At 41.6% G+C, this 27,196-nt stretch overlaps 1 protein-coding gene across 3 annotated transcripts in view; it reads right to left on the bottom strand.

The window, feature by feature from the left end:
- Positions 1-27,196, bottom strand: part of LOC112249603 (tubby protein-like) — a 124,198-nt gene that overhangs the window by 12,377 nt on the left and 84,625 nt on the right. For 2 of the 3 annotated variants that reach the window (XM_042321155.1, XM_042321157.1), the window contains exons 2-4: positions 22,794-22,845; positions 14,596-14,758; positions 9,489-9,626 (exon numbers count right to left, since the gene is read on the bottom strand). In XM_042321155.1, the coding sequence (XP_042177089.1) occupies positions 9,489-9,626; positions 14,596-14,758; positions 22,794-22,845 (353 nt within the window). The remainder of the gene's footprint in view (positions 1-9,488; positions 9,627-14,595; positions 14,759-22,793; positions 22,846-27,196) is intronic. The other variant, XM_042321158.1, reaches the window with a different exon arrangement.

The following is a 27,196-nucleotide window of genomic DNA, read 5'->3' as shown; positions in this document are numbered from 1 at the left end:
CTTCTATTCTTTTTAATGAGCACCTTATCAACTGCATATGCACCAAACACCCTGTTGTTTTGACAAGTGGCAAATAATCACTCATATTGATTAGGGGAGAAATCAGGTTTGTGTGCGCTGTTGACACTAACACAACTCAAAAACCACATGGAAACTGGAAATCATTTTTACATCACTCGTTAGAGGTCAACCTGCTGATGACAACCAGCTACATTTTGTAGTGATGCATTTTGCTTTGTGGGTGTGGCCAAAACAGAAAGAGAAACGCAACACTTATTTGTTAATCCCTCACATTGATATCACGTTGAAATCAGTAGGATGAGAGGGGGGAGTCGGGTTACACGTCCTGTTCAAACTAACCTTACTAAAAAAACACGGAATCTGGGAATAATATGTATATCACTGGTTAGAGGACAACTTGTAGAAGACAAGCCAGCTACAATTAGGATTGTTGCATTTTTTTTTAAGTGGGTCGCCAAAGCAGAAAGATAAATAACACTATTTTGTTAATCAGTCATATCGATATCAATTTGAAATCAACAGAGCAGGGGCAAATGTTTGGAGTGTATGCACGGTTTAAACTGACACTATTCAAAGGCCACACTGAATCTGAGAATCATTTGTATATCACTGGTTAGAAGAGAATTTGCTGTGGACAGTCATCTAAATTCTAGAATGTCGGATGGAGGTTGTGAGGATGCCGAAACAGGGAAGGAAATAAATCAATTGCTTTGTTATTTAGCTTCAACAAATCACGACCCACCATAGGATATCAACAGTAACAAGGGGTAGCTGTTATTTGAGTGATAAATCCATATGGATTGGTGTGAGGCCAGTGACTTTTATACAGAGAGCATTTAAAAATTGTCTGCCATTTGAGTTTGAAAATGATAGTAGAATTCCAAGTACCAAGACCCCAGGTCTAATCTGAGGTAAAAAGGATGTGTAATTACCCTCAATTCCATGTGGTCGAAACGTGAGGTTGTTTTAATGTAGTAACAGATACGGTCTTAGTACAGGAAATTAGCACAAATAATCTAAAATCTAATATGAAGCTTTGTCTCACAGCTAAATATGGCACAGAAACCTGAACATTTACAGTTGAAGTCAGAAGTTTACATACTGTCACGTTCTGACCTTAGTTTCTTTGATTTGTCTTTGTTTTAGTATGGTCAGGGCGTGAGTTGGGTGGGTTGTCTATGTTCCGTTTTCTATGTTGTGTTTTGAGTTTGGCCTGGTATGGTTCTTAATCAGAGGCAGGTGTCGTTAGTTGTCTCTGATTGAGAATCATACTTAGGTAGCCCTTTTCCCGCTTGTGTTTCGTGGGTGTTTATTTTCTGTTCTGTGTTTGTATTTCACCGTTCAGGACTGTGTTCGTTTCGTTCTCGTGTTTTGTTATTTTTGTTCGAGTATTCGTTTTCATTAAAAGAGAATATGAATACTTACCACGCTGCACCTTGGTCCTCCTCTCTTTCTCCCAACGACGAACGTTACACTTAGGTTGGAGTCATTAAAACTCGTTTTTCAACCACTCCACATATTTCTTGTTATCAAACTAAAGTTTTGGCAAGACAGTTAGGACATCTACTTTGTGCATGACACAAGTCATTTTTCCAACAATTGTTTACAGACAGATTATTTCACTTATAATTCACTGTATCACAATTCCAGTGGGTCAGAAGTTTACATACACTAAGTTGACTGTGCCTTTAAACAGCTTGGGAAATTCCAGAAAATGATGTCATGGCTTTAGAAGCTTCTGATGAGCTAATTGACATCATTTGATGTATTTCAAGGCATACCTTCAAACTCAGTGCCTCTTTGCTTGACATCATGGGAAAATCAGAAGAAATCAGCCAAGACCTCAGAAAAAAAACACTGTAGACCTCCACAAGTCTGGTCCATCATTGGGAGCAATTTCCAAATGCCTGAAGGTACCAAGTTCATCTGTACAAACAATAGTATGCAAGTATAAACACCATAACAGCCATAATACCGCTCAGGAAGGAGACACGTTCTGTCTCCTAGAGATGAACGTACTTTGGTGCGAAAAGTACAAATCAATCCTGAAACAACAGTAAAGGACCTTGTGAAGATGCTGGAGGAAACAGGTACAAAATTATCGATATCCACAGTAAAACAAGTCCTATAGCAACATAACCTGAAAGGCCGCTCAGCAAGGAAGAAGCCACTGCTCCAAAACCGCCATAAAAAAATCCAGACTATGGTTTGCAACTGCACATGGGGACAAAGATCGTACTTTTTGGAGAAATGTCCGCTGGTCTGATGAAACAAAAATATAACTTTTTGGCCATAATGACCATCGTTATGTTTGGAGGAAAAAGGGGGTGGCCTGCAAGCTGAAGAACACCATCCCAATCGTGAAGCACAGGGGTGGCACCATCGAGTTGTGGGGGTGCTTTGCTGCAGGAGGGACTGGTGCACTTCACAAAATAGATGGCATCATGGGGAGGAAAATGATGTGGATATATTGAAGCAACATCAAGACATCAGTCAGGAAGTTAAAGCTTGGTCACAAATGGGTCTTCCAAATGGACAATGACCCCAAGCATACTTCCAAAGTTGTGGCAAAATAGCTTAAGGACAACAAAGTCAAGGTATTTGAGTGGGCATCACAAAGCCCTGACCTCAATCCTATAGAAAGTGTGTGCAAGCAAGGAGGCCTACAAACCTGACTCAAGTTACACCAGCTCTGTCAGGAGGAATGAGCCAAAATTCACCCAACTTATTGTGGGAAGCTTGTGGAATGCTACCCTAAACGTTTGACCCAAGTTAAACAATTTAAAGGTAATGCTACCAAATACTAATTGAGGATATGTAAACTTCTGACCCACTGGGAATGTGATGAAAGAAATAAAAGCTGAAATAAATCACTCTCTACTATTATTCAGACATTCTTAAAATAAAGTGGTGATCCTAACCGACCGAAGAGAGGGAATTTTTATTAGGATTAAATGTCAGGAATTGTGAAAAACTGTGTTTAAATGTATTTGGCTAAGGTGTATGTAAACTTCTGACTTCAACTGTATGTTAAACTGCAATCAAGATTAAAGACTAGTAAACTGAGGAACATTTTCTCTCCGGAGCACAATGTCCATCTCTTTGCCTACTCACACCAGTGATAAACACACCACCACAATATGGTTCAATCCTATCAGATTTTGGAACCATTCCTATTGGACTCGTATGGGATTCTATCTTATAGGATCCTACAGGATGGAATCCCCCACCCAAAAAAACTATCATATTTTAGAACCCGTTTTGAACCCTTTCCTATTTTAGAACCCCATAAAATCCTCTACGATAGGACCTATAGAATAAAATCCTATAGGGTAGGTTCCAAAATAATTTTCTATTGGATTATAATAGGTTTTTAAAAAATTGGATTTGGGGGATTTTTTTGACTAGGATAGCCTTTTCAGAAATGATGCACAGATATTTAGTATCAAATTTACACAATGGTTATAAATGAGGCCTCCTGTTCATTACTGCTTCAAAGCCACTGGCATACTGTTTTTCCACATCCTCTTCTGTCTCATCACCATAGCAGTGCAACAAGCGATTAAATGAGATGAGCCAGATGAAATCACGGCCGGTAAAACGCACATTTTGAAAGAGTGTTTTATTGCTCCCAACTGAATTAGTGACTGTCTTTTTAACACTGTGATTACACAAGAATTACTGCTGCTTTCAGAGGGAGATTGCAGCCTTTTGTTAGTGTGACGTTAGCGACGCGGCCAACCCTCATTTCAGAGAGCAGCGGAGTGTGTGTATATGTGTGTGTGCGACGGGGTAAGCCATCATTCCGTAAGAAGAAAGGGGTCATATCGGTGTTGAATGACGTCGTGACTCTGGTCTGAATAATCACTAGCCCTAAATGAATCACATTGGGGGACAAAACAATAACATTGAACAGGTGAGTAAGGACTACAAAAGCATCCTGAGATGACAAACAGCCATGTTACCTACACTACCATTCAAAAGTTTGGGGTCACTTAGAAATGTCCTTGTTTTTGAAAGAAAAGCACATTTTGCGTTCTTTTTTAAATAACATCAAATTGATCAGAAATACAGTGTAGACATTGTTAATGTTGTAAATGACTATTGTAGCTGGAAACAGCAGATTATTTTATGGAATATCTACATAGGGGTACAGAGGCCCATTATCAGCAACCATCACTCCTGTGTTCTAATGGCACGTTGTGTTAGCTAATCAAATTTTATCATTTTAAAATGCTAATTGATCATAAGAAAACCCTTTGGCAATTATGTTTGCACAGCTGAAAACGGTTGTACTGATTAAAGAAGCAGCCTAGTTGAGTAGACTAGCTTTAGACTAGTTGAGTATCTGGAGCATCAACATTTGTGGATTCAATTACAGGCTCAAAATGGCCAGAAACAAAGCCCTTTCTTCTGAAACTCATCAGTCTATTCTTGTTCTGAGAAATGAAGGCTATTCCATGCGAGAAATTGCCAAGACACTGAAGATCTTGTCCAATGCTACTCCCTTCACAGAACAGCGGAAACTGGCTCTAACCAGAATAGAAAGAGGAGTGGGAGGCCCCGGTGCACAACTGAGCAAGAGGACAAGTACATTAGAGTGTCTAGTTTGAGAAACAGACGCCTCACAAGTCCTCAACTGGCAGCTTTACTAAATAGTACCCGCAAAACACCAGTCCCAATGTCAACAGTGAAGTGAAGACACTAGCTCTACCTCAATTTTATCAACACGTCTTCTGCGACACAAGGCGCGCTAAAACTCTAAACTGCTTTTATTCTACCCACAGAAACGCATACAGGCACCTCCCTTGTCCTCACTTCGGCAAATCTGACCACAACTCTATTCTCCTGCTTCCTTTTTACAAACAAAAGCTCAAACAGGAAGTACCAGTGACATGCTCAATACAAAAGTGGTTTGATGAAGCAGACGCGAGGCTACAAGACTGTTTTGCTAGTACCGGCTGGAATACGTAGGTTTCATCTGGTAGCATTGAGGAGTTTACCACATCGGTCACAGGCTTCCTCAATAAGTGCATAGATGACGTCGTCCCCACAGTGACTATAGGTACATATCAAAACCAAAAACCATGGATTACAGGCTATATCCACACAGGGCTAAAGGTTAGAGCTACCGCTTACAAGGAATGGGACACAGACATGGACGCATACAAGAAAGCCCGGTATGACCTCGGACGAGACATCGAACATGCAAAAGGACAATATAGGAGAAGGGTGGAATCCTATTACACCGACTTTGATGCTTGTCGTACGTGGCAGGGCTTACAGATGATAATTTATTACAAAGGGAAACCTAGTGAGATGCCCAGTGATGCAGAACGCCCAAATGAGCTAAATGCCTTTTATACACACTTCGAGGAATACAACACTATGTCTTGCGTGAAAATCCCAGTACCGAGTCAATGTGCAAGAGTATGCGGTAATTGAGGTAGATGTACATATAGGTAGGGATGAAGGGACTAGGCAACAGGATAAATAAACAGTAGCAACAGCGTTGTGATGAGTCAAAAGAGAGTGCAAAAAGGGTTCCAATCTCAATTGCACTTCACAATGCCCCATCCTACCTGGACAAGAGGGAAAATAACTATGTGAGAATGCTGTTCATCGACTACAGCTCAGCGTTCAACATCATAGTCCCCTCCAAGCTCATCACCAAGCTGGGCACCCGGGGACTAAACACCTCCATCTGCAACTGGATCCTGGAATTCCTGACGGGCTGGCCCCAGGTGGTGTGGGTAGGCAACAACACCTCTGCCACGTCGACCCTCAACACGGGGGCCCCTTAGGGGTGTGCACTTAGTCCCCTCCTATACTCCCTGTTCACCCTCGACTGCGTGGCCATGCACGACTCCAACACCATCATCAAGTTCGCTGACGACACAAAGGTGGTAGGCCTGATCAGCAACGGCGATGAGACAGCCTACAGGGAGGTCAGACTTAGCAGTATGGTTCCAGGACAACAACCTCTCTTTCAACGTCAGTAAGACCAAGGAGCTGATCATGAACTACAGGACAGAGGGGAAAGCACGCCCCCATCTACATTGACGAGGCTGTAATGTAGCAGGTCAAGAGCTTCATGTTCCTTGGCTTTCACATCACTAAGGATTTCCTTGGCGTCCACACACCCGCACATCCGTGAAGAGGGCATGTCAGTGCCTTTTCCCACTCAAGAAGCTGAAAAGATTTGGTATGAGCCCTCAGATCTTCAAGGAGTTCTATAGTTGCACCATCAAGAGCATCTTGACTGGCTGCATCACCGCTTGGTATAGCAAATGCACTGCCTTTGACCGCAAAGCGCTGCAGAGGGTGATGCGAACACCCCAGTACATCACTGGGGCTGAGCTCTCTGCCATCCAGGACGTCAATATCTGGCGGTGTCTGAGGAAAGCCCTAAAAATTGCCAAAGACTCCAGCTACCTTTGCCAGATGGTAGCAGAGTGAACAGTCTCAGACCAACAGGCTCCGAGACAACTTCTACTCCCAAGCCATAAGACTGCTAAATAGCCACTCTATGCACACTCACGTCTATGCACTGTATACACACTATATTCACACTCACACACTACACTGACACACTCACACAAAACCCACACACATACACACAATTTTACACTCATCATATGCTGCTGCTACTCTGTTCTCTATTTTACTCTTATTATTATCATCATCATCTATCCGGATGACTAGTCACTTTATCCTGCCTTAATGTACATATCTACTTAAAATACCTTGTACCTCTCTGCACATTGATCTGGTACTTGTACTCCCCGTATATAAACTCAGCAAAAAAAGAAACGTCCTCTCACTGTCAACTACGTTTGTTTTCAGCAAACTTAAAATGTGTAAATATTTGTATGAACATAACAATATTCAACAACTATGACATAAACTGAACAAGTTCCACAGACATGTGACTAACAGAAATGGAATAATGTGTCCCTGAACAAAGGGGGAGGGGGGGGGTCAAAATCCAAATTAACAGTCAGTATCTGGTTTGGCCACCAGCTGCATTAAGTACTGCAGTGCATCTCCTTCTCATGGACTGCACCAGATTTGCCAGTTTTTGCTGTGAGATGTTACCCCACTCTTCCACCAAGACACCTGCAAGTTCCCAAACATTTCTGGGGGGAATGGCCCTAGCCCTCACCCTCCGATCCAACAAGTCCCAGACGTGCTCAATGGGATTGAGATCCGGGCTCTTCACTGGCCATGGCAGAACACTGACATTCCTGTCTTGCAGGAAATCATGCACAGAACAAGCAGTATGGCTGGTGGCATTGTCATGTTGGAGGGTCATGTCAGGATGAGCCTCCAGGAAGGGTACCACATGAGGGAGGAGGAGGTTTTCCCTGTAAAGCAACAGCGTTGAGGTTGCCTGCAATGACAACAAGCTAAGTACGATGATGCTGACACACACCGCCCCAGACCATGACGGACCCTCCACCTCCAAATCTATCCCGCTCCAGAGTACAGGCCTCGGTGTAACGCTCATTCCTTCGACAAAAAAACGCGAATCCGACCATCCCCCCTGGTGAGACAAGATCGCGAGCCTTTTTCTGCCAGTCCTGTCTGGTCTAGCGACGGTTGGTTTGTGCCCAAAAGCGACGTTGTTGCTGGTGATGTCTGATGAGGACCTGCCTTACATCAGGCCGACAAGCCCTCAGTCAAGCCTATTGCAGACAGTCTGAGCACTGATGGGGAGATTTTGCGTTCCTGGTGTAACTCAGGCAGTTGTTGTTGCCATCCTGTACCTGTCCCACAGGTGTGATGTTTGGATTACCAATCCTGTGCAGGGGTTGTTACACGTTGTCTGCCACTGCGAGGACGATCAGCTGTCCATCCTGTCTCCCTGTAGCGCTGTCCTAGGCGTCTCACAGTACAGACAATGCAATTTACTGCCCTGGCCACATCTGCAGTCCTCATGTCTCCTTGCAGCATGCCTAAGACATGTTCACACAGAGGAGCAGGGACCCTGGGCATCTTTCTTTTGGTGTTTTTCAGATTCCGTAGAAAGAACTCTTTTAGTGTCCTAAGTTTTCATAACTGTGACCTTAAATTGCCTACCGTCTGTAAGCTGTTAGTGTCTTGACGACCATCCACAGGTGCATGTCCATTAATTGTTTATGGTTCATTGAACAAGCATGGGAAACAGTGTTTAAACCCTTTACAATGAAGATCTGTGAAGTTATTTGGATTTTTACTAATTAACTTTGAAAGACAGGGTCCTGAAAAAGAACATTTCTTTTTTTTACTGAGTTTAGCCCCATTATTGTGTTCACTTATTCATCTTGTGTGACTCATTTTTTTTATTTTTAATAATTAAAAAAATATATGCATTGTTGGGAAGAGCTCGTAAACAAGCATTTCAGACAGCCACTGGCAATTGATGTTATTTTAAAAATTATTTTTTAATTTAACTTGGCAAGTCAGTTAAGAACAAATTCTTATTTACAATGACGGCCTACACCGGTCAAACTTGGATAACGCTGGGCCAATTGTGTGCCGCACTATGGGGCTCCCAATCACGGCCGGTTCTGGTACAGCCTGGAATCGAACCAGGGCCACAAGCACTGAGATGCAGTGCCTTAGACCACTGCGCCACTCAGGAGCCCAAAATACATACAGTATACTGTACAGTATACTGATTTGCTTATTGAAGCTCTGAAGCTGAGAGAGACATCAAAGTGAGTGAGAGAGAGAGCACAATTTCACACTTCCATTTCAATTCATGCTGCTTACGTATGAAGTCTGTATCAAGGCTAAGGAGCGTTTCAGCAGCCACTAAGGTGTTTATTTGGCAGGCAGAGAGAACCGACTTCTCTAACATCATTACTCAGATTAGATTTTGGACAGACTTAGCACCTGAGTGCATGCTTCACTTCTCTGTAAGGGCAGCTTGATTAGCTTTAGAATGCCACTATGTGCCACCAGAGACAGAAACATGAACAGAACTGAGTCCAATCCAGCTTGAGGAGGTTTGAAAGGATGAGTGTGTGAATGAGACGCATACAGCCAGGTACCTGATGGAGCATGGGGAAAGAGGCATAATAACATAGACTTTTTAGAGCTCAACTCATTAAGACAATACAGCAATATAATACAGCTATCAAAGGAGATCAATTGGGAGACAAATACGTGGTCTGGTGGCCATGCAGCTAATTTCACATGCAATCTGTTTTACTCTACATGATACCAAAGTGGTGTCTCTTGCTCTGCACCACACTCTCACATGGTGCATTTCATTCTGGCACAAGAAATGAAACTTCCTCCTCATTGAAAACCTGAGGATTTCAATTGGATCGTTTCATTTCCATCACGGTAGAAGACAGAGCTGAGCCAGATGGAGACGTGCTGTACAGTTGGCCAACAGACAGAGAGAGAGGACCATGCATGCTGCTGTAGCCTGTCTGTCTCTCGGTCTGTCTGGAGGCAGCAACTGCAAGCCTGACCTTTGTGCTTCCCCTTCCTCTCCTTCTTGCCGCTGCCTGTCTGCGGGGTGGAGCTGGTCGATGCCTTGCCCTTTTTGGCTGAGCGAGGGGCCTGGTTGTCCGCTACCACCTTCACCTCCTCATGTTCAGCTTCTTGCACTACGTACGGCACGGCAGGAGCCAGCGGACAGAGGGAGTTAGCAGGCAGGTGGGGGGAAATGATGAAGATAAAAGTAAGAGACTAAACAGAAGGGTACTGTCAGTTAAGGTTAGCCTATAGGGAAAGAGAAAGAACAGGTAAAGACAGAGTTAGCAGAGGACACTTTGCAAGGTTATAGGAAGCAGACACACAGCAGAGGCGTTTTTCTTGCCTGGGAGAGAACACTGTTTATCGCCTCATGTCCAACAAGTCATGAATGTTCTAGCTCTGTGAAAATTGCAAATGCACAGCGCACACTCCTCCCAGCAACAACATGTTTTTTGGATTAGATGATAACAAATGCATACTGTAGCTACAGTCCCTTGAAATTGGCACTTTGATTCTAACATGTTTATCTTAATTCTATCAACTGCTTGGTTGCCTTAGTATTTCCCATACAGCCTCCTCTGTTTTGCAGAGTGTCAGTGAATATCCAGTGGTGTGTCTCTATTCTCGTAAAAATTCGGAGCCTAGACCCGTCACAGCGGAGACATTCAGTCTCATTGGGGGAACCCATTTCTCTTCCAATTATTCCAAACAGCTTCAAGGGGAATAATAGAGCAAATGCTTCAAAAGCTCCGAGCAGAGAGAGATGGAGAGACCTGTATTCATGACCTGAAGTTACTGTTAGCATATATGGAAACTAACAACTGGTAGGCCGACATACTCTGTTTCAGATAAGCATGAGCCTGAAGTCAGTTTCTGAACTAGGTTAAATTAATCAGTTTAGTCCACCGAAAATGTTCTGTTAACAATGTCACTCTATATTTGGGGCGGTCAATAATATACAAATATTTTCCAGGTTTTTCTGCTTTATGATTTATCTACTGGATGCTAATCTGATTTATAGCAGAAGAAACATGCTATTTACAGTGTCAAGAAAAAGTATGTGAACCATTTGGAATTACCTGGATTTCTGCATAAATTTGTCATAAAATGTTATCTGAGCTTCATCTAAGCCACAACAATAGACAAACACATTCTGCTTAAACTAATAACACAAACAATTATACGTTTTCATGTCTTTATTGAACACCCCACATAAACATTCACAGTGCAGGGTGGGAAAAGTATGTGATGCCTTGGATTTAATAACTGGTTGACCCTCCTTTTTGCAGAAATAACCTCAACCAAACATTTTCTGTAGTTAGGGATCAGACCTGCACAACGGTCAGGAGTAATTTTGGACCATTCCTCTTTACAAAACTATATCAGTTCAGCAATATTTTTGGGATGTCTGGTGTGAACTGCTCTCTAGAGGTCATGCCACAGCATCTCAAATCAGTGATTGAGGTCAGGACTCTGACTGGGCCACTCCAGATGGCGTATTTTCTTCTGTTGAAGCCATTCTGTTGTTGATTTACTTCTGTGTTTTTTGTCGTTGTCCTGTTGCATCACACAACTTCGGTTGAGCTTCAATTGGTGGACAGATAGCCTAACATTCTCCTGCAAAATGTCTTGATAAAACTTGAGAGTTCATTTTTCTGTCGATGATAACAAGTTGTCCAGGCAGCAAAGCAGCCACAAACCATGATGCTCCCGCCACCATACTTTACAGTGCGGATGAGGTTTTGATGTTGGTGTGCTGTGCCTTTCTTTCTCCACACATAGTGTTGTGTGTTCCTCCCAAACAACCCAACTTTAGTTTCATCTGTCCACAGAATATTTTGCCAGTTGCGCTGTGGAACATCCTTTTGTGAACCCCAGATGTGCAGTAATCTTTCTTTTGGACAGCAGTTGCTTCTTCTGTGGTGTCCTCCCATGAACATCATTCTTTTTTTAGTGTATAACGGATCATAGACTCATCAACAAAGATGTTAGCATGTTCCAGGGATTTCTGTAAATCTTTAGCTGACACTAGGGTTCTTCTTAACCTCATTGAGCATTCTGCGCTGTGCTATTGCAGTCATCTTTGCAGGACAGCCACTCCTAGGGAGAGTAGCAACAGTGCTGAACTTTCTCCAGTGGACTGATGAACATCAAGGTTTTTAGAGATACTTTTGTAACTATTTCCAGCTTTATACAAGTCAACAATTCTTCATCTTAGGTCTCTTTAGTTCAAGGCATGGTTCACATCAGGCAATGCTTCTTGTGAACAGCAAACTCAAAATGTTGTGTTTTTTATAGGGCAGGGCAGCTCTAACCAACATCTCCAATCTCATCTCATTCTTTGGACTCAAGGTTAGCTGACTACTGACTACAATTAGCTTTTGGAGAAGTCATTAGCCTAGGGGTTCACATACTTTTTCCAACCTACACTGTGAAAGTTAAAATGATGTATTCAATATAGACAAGAAAAATACAATAATTTGTGTGTTATTAGTTTAAGCACAGTTTGTCTATGGTTGTGAGATCAGATCAAGTGTTATGACCAATTTATGCTGAAATCCAGGTAATTACAAAGGGTTCACATACTTTGTCTTGCCACTGTACATGGTATACTTTGAAATGACATACTACAGTACTTCTTTGAAAATTCCAGAAAGTACCACTTATAGTATAAGTGCAATATGATTTTTCAATGAATCCAGATAGGGTACGTAAATAAAAGCTGGAATAGGACTGTATGAAACAGCATTTCCACTTAATACTGAACTTAACCTTTCATGGATATTGTCTGAAGGATATACTGTAGATGTGGAAATGCATACAGTTTAAGGTTAATCAGATGGAAATACGAAAGGTACAGAGAACACGTAATCCCTCTTAGTGAGTGCTGAATTGATTCTTAAAATAGAGCCAAGAAAATGTGAGTTCTAAAGAGAGAAAAGACAGGGGTTAATCTAAGGATGGTGAAAAATAAGGACAGGAGAGAGAGAGGGGGATTCTATTTTTATCAAGACCAAACAGTGCGTATGCTTCCTTCACTAACAGCGTAGTGCCATCTGTGTGTTGTTAAGCATAAGGTATGAATCAAGGGACTCTCTCCATATGTTTGCTGCTGTACTGAATGAGCTCAAAGGGCATCTTTTTGACATCTTTGGAAGGATGTGGCTGAGATTGCAACGGGAAACATTCAGAGAAGTTCAAAGCTTCCGTGTCTTCTGTGTATAGCAGGGGCTGTTTGACTAGTGTCAGAGGGGAATATTTTCATCAGGATCTACACTCACTGAAGGAAGATGAATCATATACTTTGTATTGACGTCACTCCACTCATATGCACTGAGCTGTTTCTGGAGCTTTCATACACAGTCATCTCCAAAATGATTGGCACCCTTTATAAAGATGAGGAAAAAATACTGTATGAAATAAATACAAATACTGAGATTTATTGTATGCAAAATTAGTTATTTAATAATAATACAATTGCTCAGAGAAAAATATTTTGTATAACAAGTAATAAAAAAAATCTTTAAAAGACAGGCGTCAAAATTATTGGCACCACCTGTTTTCAATACTTTGCGAGGATAATGGCACTGAGCTTTCTTTAATGTTTTATGAGATTGGAGAACACATTGGGAGGGATCTTAAGACCATTCCTCCATACAGAATGTTTCCAGATCCTTGATATCCTTCGGTCTGTGTTTATGGACTCCCCTCTTCAATTCAAACCACAGGTTTTCAATGGGGTTCAAGTCACAGCCCCATAACATCAAAGATCTCCTACCATATTTTACAATAAGTAGGAGGTTATTTTCTGCATACCTCTAGTGTGTGTGGCCGAAGAGCTCCATCTTCGTCTCATCTGACCATAGCACCTGGTTCCAATCCAAGTGGCAATGCCTTTAGCAAACTCCAGGCATTTGCATTTGTTGGTTGCTCTCAATAAAGCCATTTTTATGGCAACCTTTCCAAATGGCCTACTGGCATGGAGGTGGCATCTAATTGTAGATTTGGAGACCCCAATATGCGACCAAGTTCTGTAATTGTCCAACTGTGACCCTTGGACTTTTCTGCCTACCGAACCATCTTCCTCACTGTGCGTGGGGACAAGCTACAAATTTCCTCTACCAGGCAAGTTTACCACAGTTCCAATGGTTTTAATCTTCTTAATTGTTGCCCTAATAGTGGTTAATGGTATATTTGGATTTTCAGTTATGTTTTTGTACCCATTGCCTGATTTATGTTGTGTTGGGCATTGTCTTCCTCTCCAGCAGCCAGCCATCCAGGCTGTGCTGTGTGGATGCATGGTCTGGAGCACAGACTCAGTCACTCTGAGTTGGGGATTAAGACTGTAGCTAAAGTCCGTCTGTGGAGATCAGTGGCCCAATCGCCACAGCACTAACACCATCTCTGCTCTATCTGGAAGGACTACTGCAGAGCTCTGACCACTAGAGTTTTATAGTTGAAAGGCATGTACTGGTAAATCCTGCAGTCTCTCTCACACAAAGACACAAAGTTATTTAATGAATAAAGTATTACATGTTTATTTTGCCAACCTTGACATGGTATTGATAGATATCTCAGTATTGTACCTATGCAGAGCAGAAAGTAACACTAAAAAGTCACGACAGAAAAGTTTTCCTTTGGCCCAGGAGCTAAGAATCAATAGACAAACTTGATCAAACAGTGAGCGGCGCATAAGGACAAGAACATGGATACAGTAATTCAATCAGCCATCTTTCACAAGCACTCTATGTGAGTAACCTGGATCAATACCACCCGGTCATGGCTGTGAATAGCCCCTGAAAGGGCCCCATGCCGGAGCATTACTGGACATCTCTGTAATTGCCCGGCACCACTGGAGCAGCTTCCTCAGAGATGAGAGGAAGCGGGTTCCTACGGTAAACAGCTGTTGATAGGGTCCTGGGTTTCCAAAATGACATCCTATTCCCTATAAAGTGCACTAATTTTGGACAGAGCATATATAGTAGTAGTATACAGAGCCTAGCCAAAAGTAGTGCACTTTATAGGGAATAGGGTGCCATTTGAGACATTACCCTGGTAATAGGGTCCTGGTGGTGAAAGGATCCTGGCTGGCTCTCTTACCGTGGTAGATGGTGCTCCTGTTGCTGCTGAGGTAAGACTCTACCAGGGGAGCCTGCTCCTCACACTGCTTGGTCCTGCGGGCACGAGACCGCCCGTCCACGTTGGACTGCACCATCAGAGGCTCCTGTCTCTTCTTCTTCTGCTTCTGCTCTAGGAGAGCTCGCTGAAACACACACACACACACACACACACACACACACACACACACACACACACACACACACTCTTCAATGGTGTTCAATTATTTTGGTATTATGCACAAACATATCTTCTAATATTGTGTCATATATAATACATTAACATGGATAGATATTTTATAACGCTAATGTTTTACCTTCACACACACACTCTTTTTCAACTAACCTTGTGGGGACACAAAATCCATTTTTCCCTAACCCCTAACCCTAACCTTAACCCTAAACCTACCCCTAGCTCCTAACCCTAAATCCCCTAGAAATAAAATTTGACCTTGTGGGGAATAACAAAATGTCCCCAGATGGTCAAATTGTTGTTTGTTTACTATTCTTGTGGGGACTTCTGGTCCCTACAAGTGTAGTTAAACTCATCCACACACAAACACACACACAAACACTGTCTCACATGTACAGTGCACCCTCACTGTAACAAGACACAAGACTGTGTCCTTGAGAGAACAAATATGTCTGTGCGCTCTGGCCCTCCAATCACCTGAGCTACAGTAGATTAAAGATTGATTACTGGAAAAACATGTGCACCTGCCCAGCCTGCAATCATGCCACAGTCCAACATAAATTACATTTCTGCTTGTCTTCATACGATGAGCTACAGAACACCCTATCAAGGACAAGATCATTGTGACATGAGTTTGACCTCTGTCTGACTGTGTCTGCCTCAATTCGTTCACCTGTAGGTGGGTGATTGCCTTCATTTTGTTTGTTTTACCATTTCCCGAACCAGACTAGTTGACAGACGTGTCTTATAACAGTTCTATTTAAATGTTTACTTGCTTTGCAAGAAGAAATGATTTCCCTAATAATCTTGTTTACCTGATGGGATTTTGATAAACACACAAAATCACCAATCAAAATAAACGTTCTACCACAGCGACCATGTTCTTTTTGGGAAGCCTATTTGATTCTGAATTCGGACATATAAAGTTTGTATGTGAAACTGAAATTATTCGTCTTTAAAAAAATAGTTTTTTCGAACTCATTTTACTCATTACGCATTCGCATAGAGGGAAGCTTGCACTGGTGGTGAAACATGCGCAAATCCAATACACCACTGCAGTTGACATAGCATCAGCATCGCAAGCCAATCATAGAATGTGAAAACAAAACCGAAGTAAATCATACAATCTGGACAGGTGGAAGTCAGTGGTGGAAAAATGCCCAATTGTCATACTTGAGTAAAAGTAAAGATAACTTGAGTAATTGTCTATTAAGTTAGTCACCCAGTAAAATACTACTTGCGTAAAAGTCTAAAAGTATTTGGTTCTAAATATACTTAAGTATCAAAAGTAAATGTAATTGCTAAAATACACTTAAGTATCAAAAGTAAAAGTATAAATCATTTCAAATTCCTTATATTAAGCAAACCAGATGGCATGATTTTCTTGTATTTTTAATTCACATACAGTGGGGCTTATTAAAATACTTTTCCACCATAATTTGCAAATAAATTCATAAAAAATCCTACAATGTGATTTTCTGGATTATTTTTTCTCATTTTGTCTGTCATAGTTGAAGTGTACCTATGATGAAAATTACAGGCCTCTCTCATCTTTTTAAGTCGGAGAACTTGCACAATTGGTGGCTGACTAAATACTTTTTTGCCCCACTGTATAGCCAGGGGCACACCAACACTCAGACATAATTTACAAATGAAGCATTTGTGTTTAGTGAGTCCGCCAGATCAGAGGCGGTAGGGATGTTTTCTTGATAAGTGTGTGAGTGGGACCATGTTCCTGTCCTGCTAAGCATTCAAAATATAATGAGTACTTTTGGGTGTCAGGGAAAATGTATGGAGTAAAAAGTACATTATTTTCTTTAGGAATGTAGTGGAGTAAAAGTTGTCAAAAATAGAAACAGTAAAGTACAGATACCTAAAAAAACAACTTAAGTAGTACTTTAAAGTATTTTTACATAAGTACTTTACACCATTGGTGGATATCAAGATTTTTATTTGGTAACGTCGCACAGTGTGACATGTAATATTCGTAAAAGATGTCCAGTGTGGGAAGGCCTTTAATCACACGACTGACCAAAGATAAGCCTGAACCATCAGCTGCAGAAGTGACCAGTATATGAACTCTCTAACATCATTCACACACTGACACATACAAACCAAAAATTCATATCACACCTCTTCTTTTCTCACATAAATCCTTTATCCTTATCCGGTAGCTCAGTAGAATCTGTGTCATTGCACAGATTCATTATCCTACTTTCACACTAAATAATTACTTTCCTTTTCCCACATGAGCCAATTAAATTTACGACATAATCCTAGTTTTGAGCAGTCACAAACTTTTTAATTTCCTGTAAAATTCAGCTCTCCTGAGGGCACAGAGTGTTAGAGCTCCACACCCTCAGTTCAAAAATATAGAAAGCTAGAGCAAGAGAACCTCCGCTTAGCACCGTCTCAGAAACACCTCCTCAGAGCCAGAAAAATGGAACGTCTTCTGCTTCTGTAATGAATGTTTCAGGACCACTGCCCCAATCTGTTTCTCCTCAGCTCTATCTCTCTGGCAATGTGGAAATCTACATTAAATATTACTACAGCTTGGGTATCCCTTCCATCCTGCTGCAGTCAGCAGTCATCTGAGATTATGTAAGTTTACAAACAGAGGGAGATCCCAGGGCTGGAAGCTCATCAAATATTGAGAGAATCCCTGATGAAGCAGGAACACCACTAGACTGTACTCTGCTGTACTGTTGTCTGCTGTACCAGTACAGAGTTCCCTTAATCTAAACCCATGTCTGTGTCCCAGTTGTCCACCCTTTTCCCTAAGTGTGCACTTGCACACTTTCTGTAATGAATCGAAAAGTATTTGGATTGGCTAGAGTGAGTTTCCATGATAGGAAGTGTGCAAGTGCACACTTTGGGAAAAGGGTGGAGAATTGGCATTGTGTCATTTAGCCCATCACTTCAGCCATGACCAGAACACAATGTCTCAGCACACTCTAGCAGTGAGTGTGGAGGAGGAGGAAGCCTGAACTAAGTTAACCAGGAGGAACCATGGAGGAGCTCTATGGCTGTCCAAAACATCACCAGTCACTGTACAGTGAAATAACCAACTAATAAGTTATCTCCTCTTCCTACTCTGCCTCCTCTCTCTCCACTAACAAGATGTTGTCCTTCTCCCATGCACAATGCCTGACAGTGCATGTACAGCCAGGAGGTTACCAAGAAATTCACAATTTGAGAAGCATGGGAGGTGAATAACCAACATCGCATGTGCCACCTTTTGGATCGCTACAGCATCAGGACTGGTTATGCAACTTGCTACAGTAACATTTCGAGGAACAGACTTTTCAGGATTGAAGCTGGATGTGAATGCTGCTTAAGGAACACTGTTACTTGGGTACCTGTCTCAGTAATGCAGTATGAATATCCATACCCACTTTGATATTCAAATAATGGTTTGTTCAGCAGCAAGTGTCTATCTTTCTTTTGCATAGAATATCTTTGATTTTATATGTTCCTCGGTCTTTTGTGGAAAAGCAGTACATTTAATATTATGTTATTTAACAAACAATTCCTTTAAAACAGATCTACTCTGAGAATAAAATGATAAAGTGGTGTGGTTACAGCAGATGGACGGTTGGTTTGAGCTTTCCTTCAGTCTTTGCCAAATTGATGCAATCACAGGCTCCTTAAGTTCTATAGCAAGAACACATGATGGAGGTCATACTGTACATGTCATGCTGAACAACCTTACAATGTATTTCCAAATAACACATTAGGGCCAATGAAACAACAGTGCCCCATTCCTTTTCAATGGAGGGAAGTGAAGTGGACGAGGGGAACGTTGGGCGATGCGAGCATGGGCAAGGGAGCATGAACAGGGCGTCACCAAAGTTGGGGAAAGCTGAACTTTATACAAATACTCTGTGATATCGCGACACTATGAACCAATCAAAGCTCACGATAGCTTCCAGCCCCTACTGGATTGGCTGTTGATACCTAGCACGCTTGCTAGCACCCACATGAGGGAGAAGCTAGAGTGGATATCCAAATTATTGTGTTATGCGGAAATCCCATCAGCCTCAGATCCTTCTGTCTTCATATGCAAAGCAGCTGAGCATTAATGGTAATTCTGTCCTCAGCTATTGAGTGACCAAGCCATGGGAGTTTCATGGATAATAGACTCACAGTAAAGACAATCACATAACCAAAACCTCAAACTCAAGGCTCAAACCAATGCAACCATAATCTATTTGACCAGTATGTCCCATTACTGAACATGACAAATGGTTTTGCAAGAGGGACCTGGTCAATTCTGCAGAAAATCTACAGAGATACACAGACAAACAGAACCGTCTGCAGCACTGGTAGAGACTATAATGCTGTCTATCTCCTCTGTCACTAAAATCACACTGTGTGAGCCCAACGGGAACTCCCTGAGTGAATACCAGCAGGCCACTGCAGAGCTGCAGTGATCAGGATGGTTCTTACAAAGCTACAAATGCCCGGCAGTCCCGTCTTCAGTCAGCTGTTCATTCCACCCAAAAAAATAGAATACAATTTTTTGATGGGTTTGAAGGTTGTTTTATTTTCATGATGGTCTTCATCCATAAGTGTCAGTCACACAGTTTTACAGTAATTATGCCAGCCCTAAGCACAATACGGTAGGAAAGTGATGCGTAATTTTACAGTAATTATGCCAGCCCTAAGCACAATGCGGTATGAAAGTGATGCGTAGTTTTACAGTAATTATGCCAGCCCTAACCACAATACGGTATGAAAGTGATGCGTAGTTTTACAGTAATTATGCCAGCCCTAAGCACAATACGGTATGAAAGTGATGCGTAGTTTTACAGTAATTATGCCAGCCCTAAGCACAATACGGTATGAAAGTGATGCGTAGTTTTACAGTAATTATGCCAGCCATAAGCACAATACGGTATGAAAGTGATGCGTAGTTTTACAGTAATTATGCCAGCCCTAAGCACAATACGGTATGAAAGTGATGCGTAGTTTTACAGTAATTATACCAGCCCTAAGCACGGTATGAAAGTGATACGTAGTTTTATGAAAGTGATGCGTAGTTTTGACAGTTTTAATTATACCAGCCCTAAGCACAATACGGTATGAAAGTGATGCGTAGTTTTACAGTAATTATACCAGCCCTAAGCACAATACGGTATGACAGTGATGCGTAGTTTTACAGTAATTATGCCAGCCCTAAGCACAATACGGTATGAAAGTGATACATAGTTTTACAGTAATTATGCCAGCCCTAAGCACAATACGGTATGAAAGTGATGCATAGTTTTACAGTAATTATGCCAGCCCTAAGCACAATACGGTATGAAAGTGATGCATAGTTTTACAGTAATTATGCCAGCCCTAAGCACAATACGGTATGAAAGTGATGCATAGTTTTACAGTAATTATGCCAGCCCTAACCACAATACGGTATGAAAGTGATGCGTAGTTTTCCAGTAAGATGTTTTTGAACAGTGTTCAATGGGTAAAAACGTAGCACAATTGCTTCAGCGCAAAAACGTCATAAAAGGCCTCTCGCAGAAGTAAATTAATCCACAAACAGAAATATAACTTGATATACAGTGAGCTCCAAAAGCATTGGTACAGTGACAATTTTGTTGTTGTTTGGCTCTGTACTCCATCACTTTGGATTTGAAATTATACAATGACTGAGGTTGAAGTGCAGACTGTCAGCTTTAATTTGAGGGTATTTGCATCCATATCGGATAAACCATTTAGAAATTGCATAACTTTTTGTACATAGTCCCCCCCCATTTTAGGGGACCCAAAGTATTGAGACCTGAATGAATCGTGAATAATGATGAGTGAGAAAGTTAGACGCACAATTTGCGCATCTGTAATTACCTCACTCATCATTATTCAGATTAATTCAGGACTACTTATAATCATGGTAGAATCCACATTAATGTAGAAATGTTTAGAAACATATTCTATTCTTACTTACAATAAAAGTGACTCCAAAATGACACAATACATTATTTACCATTAATTTCTATTGGGAACAAAATAATCTGCAACAAAACCAAAACAAACAGCAAAAGTATCCAACAAATTTGTAGCGTCACAAGTTTGATGTAGTCATTGTGGGCTATGAAAATGGGACCAAATACTCAATGTTCTACTACGTTAATACACAAGTCAATTTGTCCCAATAATGTACAAAAAGTGCTGTAATTTATAAACGGTTCACACGATATGGATGAAAATACCCTCAAATTAATGCTGACAGTCTGCATCTTAACCTCATAGTCATTGTATCATTTCAAATCCAAAGTGCTAGAATACAAAACAAAAAAAGGTGTTATTTTCACTTTCTGTTTTCACAAATTTGATGACATAATCATCAAACCCATTCAAGGATTAGGGGATAGGACCTGGAAGAATGACGTAGGATGACATCACTTGCACATCATATAGGTGAGAGAGTTTTGCAATGTTCATTAAAACCACTCCCATGTTTATTAGATCACTTAACAATTAGCATCTCCAACCATTTCCTGACTTTTAATCCTCAGAAAGCATTGCAGATTGATTTGTGTAAGCAGTGTGGAGTAGTGTTAACTTAAATGCTTGAAAGTCTCTCTGCTGATTTGGTTTATGTTAATGTAGTACCGTAAACCCTAATCTCCTGTCTATCCCTTTAATCCACTACGATTAGCCTCAGATCATCATTTGGAAAATAATCTCCTGCAATTTGTTCCTACATTACATTTCAGGAAATGCAATAAATGTAACATGTAGGGAGAGGTTGCTGATGTAACCCAGTATCTTGATGGAATTACACAGGGCTGATGAAAATATGTTAATCAATGAGTCTCTTGAGTGTGTCACTGCTGTCGACGCCATTTTCTACGCTGGTCAGGTCTGAGACATCACTTTGCTAAACATCTTTATCATGTATCATGGACATCAAAACAGCACAGAAGTGACAAAGGCTGATTGGCATAATACACTTCTGATAGCACATTATTACACATTATAAACTGGGTGGTTTGAGCCCTGAATGCTGATTGGCTGAAAGCCGTAGTATATCAGACCCTATACCACGGGTATGATTTCTTTTCTTTTTTTACTGTTCTAAATACGTTGGTAACCAGTTTATAATAGCAATAAGGCACCTTGGGGGTTTGTGGTATATGGCCAATATACCACAGCTAATAGCTGTATACCACACCTCCTCTGGCCTTATTGCTTAAGTATAACACTGATCTCCTTAAAAAACAATTAGCCAGATAAGCTGGCTTTGATCCCTGCCTTAAAAAATATATAGATTTTTTTTAACCAGGTATGCCAGTTGAGAACAAGTTCTCATTTACAACTGCGACCTGGCCAAGATAAAGCAAAGCAGTGCGACAAAAACAACACAGAGTTACACATAAACAAATGTACAGTCAATAATACAATAGAAAAGTCTGTGTGTCTCAGTGTGTGCAAATGTAGAAGAGTAGGGAGGTAAGACAATAAATAGGCCATGGAGGTGAAATAATTACAATTTAGCATTAACACTGGAGTGATAGATGTGTAGATGATGATGTGCAAGTAGAGATACTGGGGTGCAAAAGTGCAAGAGGATAAGTAACAATATGGGGATGAGGTAGTTGGGTGTGCTATTTACAGATTGGCTGTGTACAGGTACAGTGATCGGTACGCTGCTCTGATAGCTGATGCTTAAAGTTAGAGAGGGAGATATAAGACTCCAGCTTCAGCGATTTTTGCAATTCGTTCCAGTCATTGGCAGCAGAGAACTGGAAGGAAAGGAATAATCAGAGATGGAATTATTTTCTACCATGAAAACCAGGTGTGTGAACTTTCTAGTTCACAGAAATTGAGCAATTATTGTGCAACCCCGCTGTAGAGTGTATTCTTCCTCGCTTTTCCTCACACTACAGGCTCCTCTACCAGCCAAGGAACAACAGATGAGGTTCATATCAATAAGTGGCTGAGCTGCTCTACTCTGGTACAGTACAGGGACATGGGAGACTTACCTGTCTGTCTAGCTTCTGTTGGCGGAGGTTGCTGCCCTCATCGTCCAAGGTACTGCAGAGAGTGAGAGTGAGAGCGAGAGAGAGAGAGAGAGAGAGAGAGAGAGAGAGAGAGAGAGAGAGAGAGAGAGAGAGAGAGAGAGAGAGAGAGAGAGAGAGAGAGAGAGAGAGAGAGAGAGAGGGGGAGAGAGGGAGAGAGATGGTTAAAACAAAAGCTCTTTCCATTTCTTTGACATTCTACAGAACAGACACACACTCCAGATAAGAAAAACATGAGTTTCCTCTGCTGTTTGATACACTACGAGAACCACTTGGAAAGGATGGAAAAAGGTGATACATTAATCTCTCTCATGAAGCTTTCCTGTGAAGCACGAAACAACAGGTGATCTCTTGAAAATGCAGTGTCTGTCACTGGAGGAGACGCAGTAGTTACTGGGAGTGACATGTCATGTAGCCTCCAATATGTTCTCTAGGAAGCGACACATAACTCTTACGATTACATTACAAAACGTGTCGAATGACATCATACAGAGATCAGTCAAACCAGCATGGATATAAAGTACTAGGGAAAATTCAAATCATAATCACAATTTGACGTTGATCTAATGTCTTTATCCTGTGTGATCGGACTATAAAGGCAATGGTAACGCTCTGTCTCAGCCAGTCGCCATCTTTCCCATCCCTCCCACCCCCAAACACGCGCAACCTCTAAATCAGCAATGACACACTCCCTGATTGCCCAATCACTCTGTGTTGCTTGGCAGTGCCCAGACCATTTAAACGAAAGGGTTCTTAATTAAAGACAATAAGAGGCTGAAGGTCAGGGGAAGGGGAACAGTGCTTCCTTCAGCTGGGGGAGCGTGGGGGGGGCACCTGTGTACCACGTACACTGTACATCTCCCTTTCTGAAACACACACAGAAAAACACTCACTAGCGCCAGTCAGCAATCAAGTGTGTGAATGTGTTTCAGACAGGTAGATAATGACATAAACACAGCTGTTACAATGAGGGTCAACTACCGCATTACGATAGAGAAGACATGTTAATTGATCTGCATCAGTGGTAAGCTAGAATGTGCATTAGACACCTCTACTCTTCTTGCCCCCCCCACCCACGCCCATTGATGTCAATAACAACGTAGTCTGAATAATAGCCCTTGACCCCCCCAACAGTCATGCATTAATGCTCTCCCTATTGGGAACAGCGCTGGTGAAGTTCCTAGTGAGTGTTTTATGTGTTTTACCTGCAGTGCAGAGGGATGTCTAAGTAGATATTCTATTTTGATGTTCCCTCCACAGAATAGAGATAGAATGTTGTGCTGTCTACCAGCATCACATGAATAATCAATGAGGATTGTCGTCGTAAAGAAAACAATTAGCTCAAATGCCTTACATTACGTTTTACAAAATAAAACAGGGACAGATTTTTCACTGATACACTCTTGTCTAATACACTCAATATGATACAGGTTTCCAATGGCATTTCTCTGAAATCATGCCAATTCCACAATTTCTGTTGCCAAGTCCTTGATGCAATTTATGCTGTTTTTTCCTTGGTTTAAATATCAAACATTTTCATAGAAATTGGTGATGTATGATTGTTGTGCAAGCACTTGCACTATATTCAAGTAGCCTGTGTGTGTACAGTACGCATATACGTCTCTTAGTATGCACAATACAGTACATGGCCCACATTTAAAGTTTGTGTACTTTAAAGTGTTAGGCACTTTTTACAGTTGGTAGATATGTAATTGTTAGCTTCTGTGTACAGTAGGAACAGTATAGGTAGCCTGGCGTCCCTCCCTGGCAGTGCTGTGTGTGTTTGGCTGTGACCTGCCGGAGCCAGGGTGAATCTGGTATACTAGGCTGGCTTAGAGCTGGCTCACATGGGATTCAATGAGAGGCCACAGAGGTGCAGCTGAGTCCCGGGTCACCTCCCCTTGTCTCGCCCGGCTTCGCCACCAGGCCCCATACATACATTTTTCATGGAAGGCACAAGGCAGGCTCCATCTGATGGGAGGAACTGCTTATCGCTCTGAGAAACCATCCATGAAGGGCTGGCCAGGCCTCCAAGTTGAGAGGAACACCCGCTCTCCCACTGTTCCCCCCTCCCCTCTTCTCAACCCTCAGCTCCCCTTCCATGTCAACCTCCCGCAGGTAAGCAATGTGAATCTGTGGCAGTGCCTGAGCATGTCAGTGTAGTGTGTTGTTTAAGGGCTCTTGTCCCAGGAGGACAATTATTGAAGAGGGCACTGCGTCACCTAATACGTCATCCTGTCTATTACCTTTAACACCTAGGCCTACAACATCAATACCACCTTTATTATCTACATTACTAATGTCACTGACTACTGCTATATCACTCTTATCATCGTAATCTCATCTTAATATAGAAAATATATAAGAAACATATTTTTTGATGCGTTCTCTTCACAAAGTCATTTGTCATAGAGCACTTAACGATGAACACGCTTAACAAGAAACTATATAGCAAAAAGTTAAAATACAAAAGCAAATTAAATTAAATGTTCAATTATTATTTTCTATGAGGATATTTTATTTAATGAAAGGAACTTATTAGTTTCCTAGATTGACTGAAATGAACTAATGTTCCTGGTAGGCTCATATTGAACCAATGTCTATGGTGGCTCTTCCTCTTAGATGAATACATCCTCTAATAAGTGGGTTTAGGAACCCTAGACCCTGTCAAATACAAAACCAGGACACTCAAGCGTGTGTGTTTAATGTTGGTGTGTGTGTCTGTGTGTGTGCTCTCTTAGAAGCAGCAACATGAGTACGTGTACATACGTACACACAGATCTATCACTACCTTTATTGCTCCATTATAGGAGGCCAGTTCTCCTGACGCAATCTCTCAATGAGATTCATGGCAAGACAGCTCCGTAACTTATAGCAACGAGGAGCCAATAGGAGCAGAGGAAGCCGTGCAACCATGGCAATGGAGCTTCTCTTGGAGGAAACAGCAGCAACAGTAGCAACAGCAGCAGTAGTAATGCCATCGAGAGCAGACATAAGTCTTTATTTCACCCAAAAATAAGCGAATTGATAAATAACACTGACATTATTAACAATTTGGGGCAGATATTGACTCGAGAATGCCTATAATCAGCAGAATGCATTACCAATGTATGGAGAGAGACATGCAGGGGTCACACAGAGCAAAACAATGGCTGCTGCTTCCCAATGTGGTAGTAGTAGAGAAAATACACTTTGGGGGAAATGAGCAGAGCTTTTTATGGATTCTACTACACCAGATTCTGCATGAGAAAATCCCCATGTAATTGGATTACAGTAAAACGGTGCCATATATTCCCCAAATAGACTATCATATGAGCTTTACAGTTAAACTTTACGACTCACCAATAATACAGTAACCTACACAACATTGGAATTGGATGTGTACTTCAGTTTAAGGATTTTTTTTTTTAAAGTGGGTCAATAGGTACACGATAGACAGGTCCAAAATATTTTCACATGAATAACCAGTCATAACTACTACAGTTATTATAAAGCACTAAAGGATACAGTGAGGCTGTCATCATTGTTGAATGACAAAACCAAAGAAACATCAATTAGATCCTATCACACACCAATGACCACAACAGACCCTTCGCTAAGCCCTGCCCCCTTTGGTTACTGTTGCAACCTCAGACAACATTTTCCAGGGAAGCCCAATTCCCCCTTCTAACCACTGCTGAAATCCCCTAACAATGATCTCAAAATGTGTTTTTAATACACAATGAAATTAAACACAGAATACTACCCTTTACTAACTAGGAAACTCTGGTATGTTGTGGTGGACTGTCATTACAATTGCTTCATGGGAACCTGATAAAATTATGTTAATAACGTGGCTAGCCACTGAATGGCTCTGAATGAAAGTGATTCTCCGGTACACCAGTATATTTTTAGCCAGTAGTTCATGAGCAGTGGCGGCACCTTCACCCCAATAAAGAAAAAAATGTATTACTAAACTCAGCTGATCGTCCTCGCAGAAGCAGACCACGTGTAACAACACCTGCTCAGGATCGGTACATCCGAATATCACACCTGCGGGACAGGTACAGGATGGCAACAACAACTGCCCGAGTTATGCCAGGAACGCACAATCCCTCCATCAGTGCTCAGACTGTCCGCAATAGGCTGAGAGAGGCTGGACTGAGTGCTTGTAGGCCTGATGTACAAACCTTAGGCATGCTGCAAGGAGCCATGAGGACTGCAGATGTAGCCAGGCCAATGAATTGCAATGTCCGTACTCTGAGACGCCTAAGACAGTGCTACAGGGAGACAGGACGGACAGCTCATTGTCCTCGCAGTGGCAGACCACGTGTAACAACACCTGCACAGGATCGGTACATCCAAACATCACACTTGCAGGAATGGTA

The sequence above is a fragment of the Oncorhynchus tshawytscha genome, linkage group LG04 (assembly GCF_018296145.1).
Source record: "Oncorhynchus tshawytscha isolate Ot180627B linkage group LG04, Otsh_v2.0, whole genome shotgun sequence".
NCBI lineage: Eukaryota > Metazoa > Chordata > Actinopteri > Salmoniformes > Salmonidae > Oncorhynchus > Oncorhynchus tshawytscha.
Note: the sequence above shows the minus strand (reverse complement) of the source record. Positions and strands in the feature narration are given on the sequence as shown.